This window comes from Quercus suber, unplaced genomic scaffold (genome assembly GCF_002906115.3).
Source record: "Quercus suber isolate HL8 unplaced genomic scaffold, Cork oak 2.0 scaffold_704, whole genome shotgun sequence".
NCBI classification, from domain to species: domain Eukaryota; kingdom Viridiplantae; phylum Streptophyta; class Magnoliopsida; order Fagales; family Fagaceae; genus Quercus; species Quercus suber.
This window is the reverse complement of record NW_027070145.1, coordinates 97339-107639: the sequence shown is the minus strand read 5'-3', so window position 1 is coordinate 107639 and position 10301 is coordinate 97339. Positions and strand designations below refer to the sequence as shown.

General features: G+C 37.7%; 1 protein-coding gene across 1 annotated transcript; it reads left to right on the top strand.

The window, feature by feature from the left end:
* Positions 1 to 9133: 9133 nt before the first annotated feature.
* Positions 9134 to 9808, top strand: LOC136064542 (uncharacterized). Its single transcript, XM_065766432.1, has one exon. The coding sequence runs from the start codon at positions 9134 to 9136 to the stop codon at positions 9806 to 9808; it is 675 nt and encodes a 224-aa protein (XP_065622504.1).
* Positions 9809 to 10301: the final 493 nt, after the last annotated feature.

Genomic DNA, 10301 nt, shown 5'->3' with positions numbered 1-10301 from the left:
GTTAAAATTAATAAGTTGCAGCAGTTAACATCTAGATTTGAAAGCATTAGGATGTCTGATGATGAATTCTATGCTAAACTGAATGATATTGTTAATTCTGCATATAATCTGGGTGAAATCTATGATCAACCTAAAATTGTTAGGAAGATTCTTAGATCCTTGATTAAGGACTTTAGACCCAAAGTGACTGCTATGACTGAGAGTAAGGATGTGGACTCCATCCCTGTTGATGAACTTATAGGATCTCTTCAGTCTTATGAGTTGGACCTACTTAAAACTAACAAATCCAAGTCAATGGCTCTTTAGTCAGTTGATGATGTTGATGTGGGTGGATTTGATGATGAGCTCTCTGCTACAGAAATTGCTTACCTTGCCAAGAACTTTAGAAACTTTCTTAAAAATAATAACAGAAAGGCAAGAGGTACCAACACTGCTAAACCTAGAAACTCTAGGAAGAATGATCTCATTAAGGTTAATAATAATGAAAAACCTAGAGAAAAAGTTGGTCAATCTTCAAACAACTCTATGGGTACTTAGTGTTTTGGATGTCAAGGGTATGGTCATATGAAATCTGAATGTCTCACATACTTGAGATCTAAGGGGAAGGCTATGGTTGTAACCCTTAGTGATAATGAAGTCTTTGATGATGAGTCCGGATGTGATGATGATGGAAACTTCATTACTTTCACTGCTACTACTGTAGTCAATGAAAGTGTGTCTATTGAAGAGAACCCTTCTGATGGGGAAACTCTCTAAGGATGCAGATCTTCAAGAAGCCTACAATAAACTTTGCAAAGTTGCTGCAAATGATACCATGTATGGGTTTGGATAGCATGTCAAGTTGCGGCACGTTTTCAGTTTCACGTTTTCTCCCTTTTTTTTTTTGGCCGGCTTTTTTGACTTTGGGGGACAAAATTCACTGTGCATGTACTGTGCGTGCACTGTTCACGCACTGTTCATGCACTGTTCACGCAATATTTAATATTAAAAGTGGGTCCCACAATACTATTCACACATTTAAAAATTATTTTGCTACAGTGTTTTTAGCAACAATCAGTTTTTAGCAACTTTCAGCAACAATAAGTGCTATCCAAACGGACCCCATGAATGTTGAATTAGGCTTAAAGAAAATTGCATCTCTTGAGTTTGAAAAGAAAAATTTACTTGTTAACTTATTTGATGCTATTGAACTTTTGAACAATGTGAAAACTGAGAATATGTTCTTGCTTAATAAAGTTAAATCTTTGGAACATGATTTATTTGTTGCTAGATCTGCTAGTTCTAAACTTGATCAAATGCTGAGTGTTCAAAAGGCTCCTTCTGACAAATCTGGATTATGTTTTGTTGAAATCATCTCTATGACTGCACCAAATTCCACAATCTTTGTTCTTTCTTCTTCCTCTAAACCCCCTGTGAGTGAGGTTGTGAGTAAAACTGCTAAACCTGTAGAGGTCACACCTCTTAGGAAGATTAGGGTTGATCTGAAAAAGTCTAAACCTAAGGAGTCTATCCTTACTAAGGACAAGATGCACGGTAAACCTATTTGGGTTTGTTATTTTTGTGGAAAGTCTGGACATATTCATCCAAACTGCTATAAACTACAAGCAGCTAAGCGAGCAAATAAGCTAAAAGTGCCTGTGCCTCAAGCACAAGATCCTATGGCATTTATTGGTGAATTGGTAAAGGCTCTAAACCTTTATTCCAATCTTGGAGTTGAAATCACTCTAATGTGAATATGAACTCCAATGCTCGTAATGCATCTAAAAGATTTTGGATGCAAAAGGCTCGATCTAATTGAGTTTTTTTGACATGGTCCTTGTGTTTCATTGCTCTATCTTGTGTGACCTTTGCTTTTTGGTTCCTTTTATCTTTTTGTTTCTAGGATTTGCATTACATAACATTTATGCATTTCATTCTAGGTTTGCTTTTATTCCTTTAAATAAATAAATAAATAAATAAAGGAGAAAAAGGAAAGCAATTTGTGTTTTGTATTCATTCTCTTGGTTTTTGAAAACAAGGTTGGTCAATTAATTTTCACATAACATGTTCTATGCACCTTGTTTAGCTTTGATAAGCTTATTTATTGCACTTAACTAGTTGAATCTTTGTAGTGCATGTTGTGTGGGAAAGATGTTTGTGGTATTTATGACTTTGTCTTAATCTTGAAGTCACATGTTGTTTAACTGTCGGACTTGATCCTTTTGAGAAAGGCATAAATAACCATCTCACCACTGTTCACTAGCCAATCATGAACACCTTAGTGCATATCGTAAGATTCTGTACTCGAAAAAGTGTAGCGCATGCACAAAAAGAACATAAGGTGTAGTCTCGGTTTAATTGCTTAATGCTTAAGATTGGTGTGTACATTATCCTGGCTTTTAATAAGTTTCCGAACAACTAAAATTTGTGTGTACAATATGAGGCAAAATTCAAGAAACTTACATGATTGCAAGCTTATGTTCTAGGAGATGTGAGAGTTATATGATGTAACTCATTATGTGATAGTCTCTTTTCAATTCTATGTGATAGATTTTGTAGACTTTGTAGATAATTTCTATTTACATATCACCTCACATATATTTCAAACTTTTACTAGTTGCACACACTACACAAGTTACTCTTTGCTAAACTTTGTATATGTTATTGTGTTATGTTTATGATGTGACCAACCAAGTTTCAAAAATACTTTGAGTTTTTATGCAAAATAACTTTATTGCTTGAGAATTTAATGGGAGATTGTTTGAAAATCTTAATTGTGAAAAACTGGGTTTAAATCTTGGGTTTGTGAAAATCATTTCATCTCATACTCATGTATTTATTTTATATTTTTCAATGCTTTGAGGAGAGGTTGCATCAAATTCGGTTGATTTTCAAAAATTCTTTTTTTCTTTTTTACAATTTCGATCAATCGAGTTTGTTTTTCAATCAATCGAAATTGTGATTGAAAATTTAAGTGAGCCTTTGTCTTTTTCGATTAATCAAAACTCTTTTTCGATCAATTGAATATCGTGATTCAGGTTTTTTAAAAATCAGTGTTTGACTAGTTCAAAACACTTTTTCTAAAAGTTTTCAACTTCTCTCTCTCTCTCTCTCTCCGACTCGGACAAGCTCACTCATCAAATTTTTGTCAGTTTCCTCCCAAATTTTTTGCAAGGTTTTTATCCTCTAAGGCCAGTAAGACCTTTATACCCTTTCTTTTGCATTTTTTTTTTCATGATTTCATGCATTATTTCATGCTTTTTGGGTAAATTTTCGGTCTATGCATAAATTGGGATTTTTGTTCAATCAAGCCTTATTTTGTGAAATTGATCAATGGGTTTTGTTGCTATATTGATATGTTCATGATCTATGATGGTTAATTTGATCAATTTGGGGTTTTGTAAAAAGTTAAAAATTCTAGGGCTTGTATTGAATCTGAATTAGGGATTTTGTTCAATTGGGGTAAAATTTATGAAATTGGCTTGTTGGATTGATGTAATTGATCATTCTAATCTATTTTCTAACTTGTGCAATGATCAATTGGTCAAATTTCTTTAAAAACATTCAAGTGGTTTTAAAATTTTTGGGGGTTTTTGGTAGAGACTCTATGCTCAAGCCAATTTTGTGAATTTAAACTTAAATTGAACCTAGTTTCACTGCATTAGAGCATGCACCATGACATTTAATTTGTTTATGCATCATATCGATTTTTGTTCTATATCTGTTTTGTACTAACTTGTAGTCTGCCCTTGGTTTTTTTTTTTTTTTTTTTTCTTGGTTCTGCTGTGTATCCTTGTCCTTTTCTTAGCATTATGCCTAGGAAAACTAGAGTCTATAGGACTCTCTCCTCTTCTTTTGAGTCTCCCTCTAGGAGTGAGTTGTCTAAGGATGCCAAAAGCAAAGAGGCTTTTGATAAGCTGAACAGTAAGAGAAAGATTTGTGCTGAGCGTTCTGTGCTGCTAGATGAGTTAGATCCTGCCATTAGGGCAAACTTTGNGAGAGAGAGAGAGAGAGAGAGAGAGAGAGAGAGAGAGAGAGAGGTGAACTTTAGGGTCTCTTTGTAAATAAAGAATATATGCAAAGTCTAGAAAATAAAGGGTCTTTTTGTAAATCCCACCATATATATATATATATATATATATAGAGAGAGAGAGAGAGAGAGAGAGAGAGAGAGAGAGAGAGTCCCACCATATATATTGTAAGGTTGAAATTTATCAACCATCTTGTTGGTTTTATTCCGTGCTAATTTGCTTGTAATTTAGCACTTAGTAACCCTGTATTTAGGTGGGATTATTGTAAGGGTAGTGTGTGAGAAGATGTGAAGAAAAACTCAAATATGTGCAAAGAAACAAAGCTTCACGGCTAGGACTTGCGGGTGGCTCGCGGCTACAAGCTGCCAAATGCAGGCACGTGAGATGCACACAGGGAAGTTGAAGGGTCGCTCCAGCTGTCGCACTACATGACAAAAGTCCCAAGCTGGCCAGGCCATTACGTCACGACTTGAACTCGCGATTTGGACAAGCCACGAGACCAAGCCGCCAATTTACCCTATTTGGCAAAAACTGTCTCTTCGTATTCCTTTCTCACCCTACTATATATAGACCCTTATACCCACAATTTTAAGAGAGCTTTTAGAGAGAATTTTGTGAGAGAAACCCTAGAGAAAAAAAAGATTGTCTCATCCCCAATCTTTACCTTAGAGACTCTACAAATTCCTCTACTCTTTTCCTCTTCATTGTCACATCCTTGAGAGGCCATTAACCAAATCCTTATCTCACCACACCCACGTCTGTGAGAAGGTTCATTTGGTGCTAAGGGAAGCAGTTTGGAAGGAACCAATATACATTGGTTGATGCTATGGTATAGTAGCGGAATTCGGGAAGCTAAAGAAGAAATAGGTTCGGCGTAACCTCGTTGGAGTAAGAAGCTTGGAGGGCTTAGGTACTAGGGTAGATTAGGCTTGGAGGGTTTTCTGCTGTTCATGTATCCCAACTATATTCTTTAGTGGATTATTTACCACTTGGAGGGCGGCAGAGAGGTTTTACGCCGAGGGTTTCGGTTTTCTCTTCGATAACACATCGCGTGTTGTCCGTGTGTTTGCATCTTCCTTCCTTTATCTTTGCCTTATATTTACTACTGTAGATGTGTTTATATTTGGCTTAGATTAGTTATCAATTCTGTGATTGGCTTATGTTCATGTTCCGTACATTAATTGTTTGATTATTAGTTTGAATTGATATTTTATAATTTTGGGTCCAAATGTTCAAGGGTGTTTTATACACATTTTGAACTTTCATATATATATATATATATAGAGAGAGAGAGAGAGAGAGAGAGAGAGAGAGGTGAACTTTAGGGTCTCTTTGTAAATAAAGAATACATGCAAAGTCTAGAAATTTATCTTTTTGGTGGCAGAATACGTCATTTGTTAGAAATTTTCATATTGGTTTGATCACTTTTTTTTTTTTTTCCATTTTTTAATTATCTAGAAAAGTATGTATCAAAAAAAAAAAATTTATCTTTAAAAGTCCTTTTTTGTCCTTTTGATTATATGTAGATTTAAAATTGGATATGTCAACGCTCCAAGGTCCAACACTCACGTTTTTAATAACGGTAATATATAATGACTTGTTGCTTGCTACCCAATCTTCGGATGGACCATATCCGCTTAGCGTGTGGTCTGACTTTCATGTTTTGAGTTGACATATCCAGGTTAAGGGCTCGTTTGATACATGTGTTTAAATATATGTTTTCAGTTTTTAAACAATATTGCACATATTTTCACACGTTTGTTCACTCACACATATTTTCAAAAATTACAAGTAACGTTACTAGAACAACATTATCAAATGGGTCCTAAATTACCGAGAAACTATTTTTCTTTTTATAATTGGGGTGGGATTATTTGAAAATTGAACTATTAAGAGGCATAAGTTAAATATAAATCTCATAATAATTCCAGAAAAAAATTTATGAACACAACAAAATATTATAATATTTTTATAATATTCTTATTGGGCTAAAACACATTTGTATTATTTTATTCTTAATTATGAAGAGCTTGACAAATTGAGGTCAGTGTATTTGCTATTGCACTGTTCAATTCACTTTAGTTGTGAGAGAAATTTAAAAAGAAAAAAAGAAAAACTAAAATAGTAAAAATTTGTTTTATTCAAGGGCATACATTAAAAATGACTTTTCAAACTATCAATCTCACTGGCAATAGCTTTTGTATTTGCTATTAGATTTGGATCTGGTACAATACTTAGATGCAATTCACCCTTAATTTTCACATTTTTAATTCTTACTTTTTATTTTTAAAATTTTTTTCTTAACTTTTTGAATAAATTGTTGAGATTAAAAGTAGTTTTTCGCAACTATCTATCTCAACTATTCAAGTGTGCAATTAAGTTCCGTAACTTCGTTCAACCTGAATTGCATGGTCGTCAATTGCGTGTGCCTTTTTGACATTATCTTTAAACTTTTGGCCCGTCTTGACTTCCTCCAACTTGCAACGGTCAACTTATCTCATCTCTTTAACTGTCAAACCCCACTGTGCAACAACTATGATTCTCTATAAAACCCTCCATACATTATATTATCTATTCCAAACATAAAACCCAAGTCATAAACAAACCCATATATACCAAAAGTATTGCTTTATTTGCTAGTGAAACAAAAAAAAACCTTTTGAATCATCCAGGTTTTTCATTGTTTTTTTCTCTGATTTTCTTTCAAGGATTTGTAATGTCGGGCTGCAATAGAGAGCCAGTAAAGGTTGTGATCATCAACACCCATTATGTGGAAACTGATGCTATGAGCTTCAAATCTGTTGTGCAAAAGCTGACTGGTAAAGATTCAACGGTAGCAGAAGGGAAAGAGAAAGACAGCAAGATTTTGAAAGAAAGGATGGAGAGGATGGAGGCGAAAACTTGGTCCGGCTCCAGTGGTAATAAGGCGGCTTTGATGAAGGATTTATCGTTCGAGTTTGATAATATTGCTTAGAGAGATGCCACCAATGTATGAGCTATGGGAATGATCAGTTCAAAAGTGTATATTGTGTATGTTTGATATCTTTTATTATTATTTTTTTTAAGAAGATATTTATTCATTATTTGCTCCATAATACAATTGAAGTTTCTAAACGAATTTATGCTTCGTATGAAAACCTCTTGAGGTTGGGTGTGAACCTATACTGGTGGCCTTTTAGAATGGATACCTACACTTCAATTATATTACAATGAATGACATTAATAGAACCCCATCTATGTCTAAAATAAAAAGAAGTGAATGACCATTGAAATCTTTCTTACTCTGTTACTCTCATGCATGTGCTAGCAACTTACACTTGTATATATGATTTTTGTTGGTATAAATAGCTATTTGGAATTGTTATAACAGAAAGTTCTATTTGAACTAATCATAATAATTTAAACAAATTATTCATTGGGATTCATATTTTGGATCCCATCATCATTTTTGTATCCTATTCTTGAATACAAGTTTATGTTGGCACGTGTGGGGGTAAAAACCCAGAGCTACTCAATGGGCCTAGGGCACCATGTTGAGGAGTATTATATTTCTAAGGAGCAATAGTTGGTTGGAACGGCCCATCTGAAGGCAGGAAGACCAGAAGTATAGGGGGAGTACCGTCCGAAGAGGCCACTACTGGTCCGAAGATGTCTTACTCCTCGGTCACAAATAACCTTGATCAATCAAACGTGTGAAAGGTCCAAATGATCTTCCTAGCAATCCCAATGATAATGATAAGTTTTGGGTAGGTCTGGAGATGATCAGAACTAAAAAATATCTAAAGGAAAAGTTGCTACCACCGCATTTAATGCACTGCAACAGCTTTTCTAGCCGCATTTATGTGGAGAAGACCCCTGAACAGTGCAACCTCAGCTACCGCCACTCACAAAGAACTAAAGTAGACACATGACGTGACATGTACTTGAGTAGATACGCAGATGAAGAACAGGTGGACGGTGGAGATGATGGAAAAGGGTGCTATATAAAGAAGAAGGGTCCCTGATAATGGAGGACGAGAAAAAAGGAAGAAAAGCTTTACTGTAACTCTGAATGTTGTAATTACTGTTCACTTAATAAAACATCTTCGGACATTCATTCAGGGAGTTGTTCAAGCATTATTTCATGTTATCATCATTGCAAGTAACCTAGCCAACCATTGCTTAATTCATAACCAGCCCAGCTCTTTCACCCACTCTCTACAAATTCATTGTCTTGGGTTCGTTGGGCCTTTAACCCATATCTTTTGGGCTTGGGCTACAAAAACAGACCCTACAATTGGCACCGTCTGTAGGAAGAGCTTGTGCAGGGGCGAAGACAACAGTAGGTGATGGCTGGACACGGTCAACAAGAAGCGGAGTCTAGGGCATCTCAGCACGTGGACCTTTTTCTTAACCTAGAGCGAAGACAAGACCGCGAGGGTAGCGTACACACCGTGCCCCTTGGTCAGAACCAATCACATGGTGGGAGTCGCATGTCCCATGCAGAGAAGAACCGAGATTTGCAGCGGGAGATTGAAAAGCTAAAAAGGGAGTTACACCATACAAAGAGGAAACGGGCTTCCTCGTATTCTGATGAGGACCCTGATGACGAGTCGGACGTCACTTATCAACATAAATCCAAGACACCAGCCAGCGAGTCCTATACCTACGAAGAAGAATCTCATCGCAAGAGGCAACGCAGAAGTCCATCACGTGGAGACGTGGAAAACGACGCCATGAGTAGGGCTCTAAACCAGATTTCTAGGTCACCCTTCACGCGTAGGATTGAAGAGGCGAGACTTCCTTGGCGCTTTAACCAACCAACGTTCACCATCTACAACGGTAAAACAGACCCCGTGGAACGCGTGAGTCATTTTAACCAAAGGATGGCTGTCTACTCTAGGGACGAAGTGCTGATGTGTAAGGTTTTCCCTTCCAGTCTTGGGCTAGTTGCCATAAGGTGGTTCGATGGGCTGAACCCAAATTCCATCAGCTGTTTCAAAGAGCTCACCCAAGCTTTTGGTTCACGTTTTGTCACCTGCCGAAGAGTGGCCTGACCTTTGTCTTCTCTGCTGTCTTTGAGCATGCAGGAAGGAGAAACACTGAAGGTGTATTCGGACAGATATTGAGAGATGTTTAATGACATGGAGGGCAATTTTGATGCAATGGCCCTAGAAACATTTAAGCTTGGCCTCCCTACTGATCATGGTTTAAGGACATCCTTGTCTAGTAAACCCGTTACTAGCATGCATCAGCTAATGGACCGCATTGAGAAGTATAAGAGAGTTGAAGAAGACCAACAACAAGGAAAAGGCAAGGAGAAGGTTATCCTCCAAGATATGAGGGATTTCAGGTCGGATCGATACACAAACAGCAAACCGAGGAGAGAATTTCCTGCGCAGTCAGGAGCAGCCAACCCCCAGACTGTCAACACCGTATTCAGAGATCCAGTCCATCAAGTTTTAGAAAATGTCAAGAACGAGCCGTTCTTCAAGTGGCCGAACAAGATGGTAGGGAATCCTGACAGACGTAATCGCAATCCCTACTGCCAATACCACCAGGATCATGGGCACACGATTGAGGACTGCAGGAGTTTGTGGGTTCATTTAGACCAACTAGTCGGCAAAGGGAAACTGCGACATCTCTTACATCACACCAGTGGCCGAGGAGGTCCGATGAGTGCGAAGTCCCGGAGGGATGATCCTTTAAAACCCCCTCTGGGAACTATCAATGTTATCTTTGCAGCCCCAGGGAGAACAGGATCCTGGCCATCCAAGGTCATGTCGGTGGATCGGTTACCTGCAGGGGAATCTGGCTAGGGTCCGAAGAGGTGTAAACTGGATGATCAACTAGTTTTAGGTTTTTCAGACGCGGACGAGGTGGGCACTGTCCAACCTCATGATGATGCGTTGGTCGTCACCCTTAGAATTATAGGGTATGATGTGAAACGGGTGATGGTTGACCAAGGTAGCGCTGCAGAAATAATGTACCCTGATCTCTACAGGGGGCTGAACCTCAAACTTAGTGACTTAACACCATATAGTTCTCCGCTGATAAGTTTCGAAGGAAGAGTTGTTACCCCAAAGGGTCAAATACGACTACCTGTGCAGACTGGCTCAAAGGTGGTGGAGGTGGATTTCATAGTTGTGGACGTTTTTTCACCCTATACGGCGATTGTAGCCAGACCTTGGCTGCATGCGCTGGGGGCGATTTCTTCCACCTTACATCAGAAAATCAAATACCCATCTGAAGGCCAGGTTTGCGAAATCCGGGGGGATCAATTCGTAGCTAGACAATGCTTGGTGGCTGCCA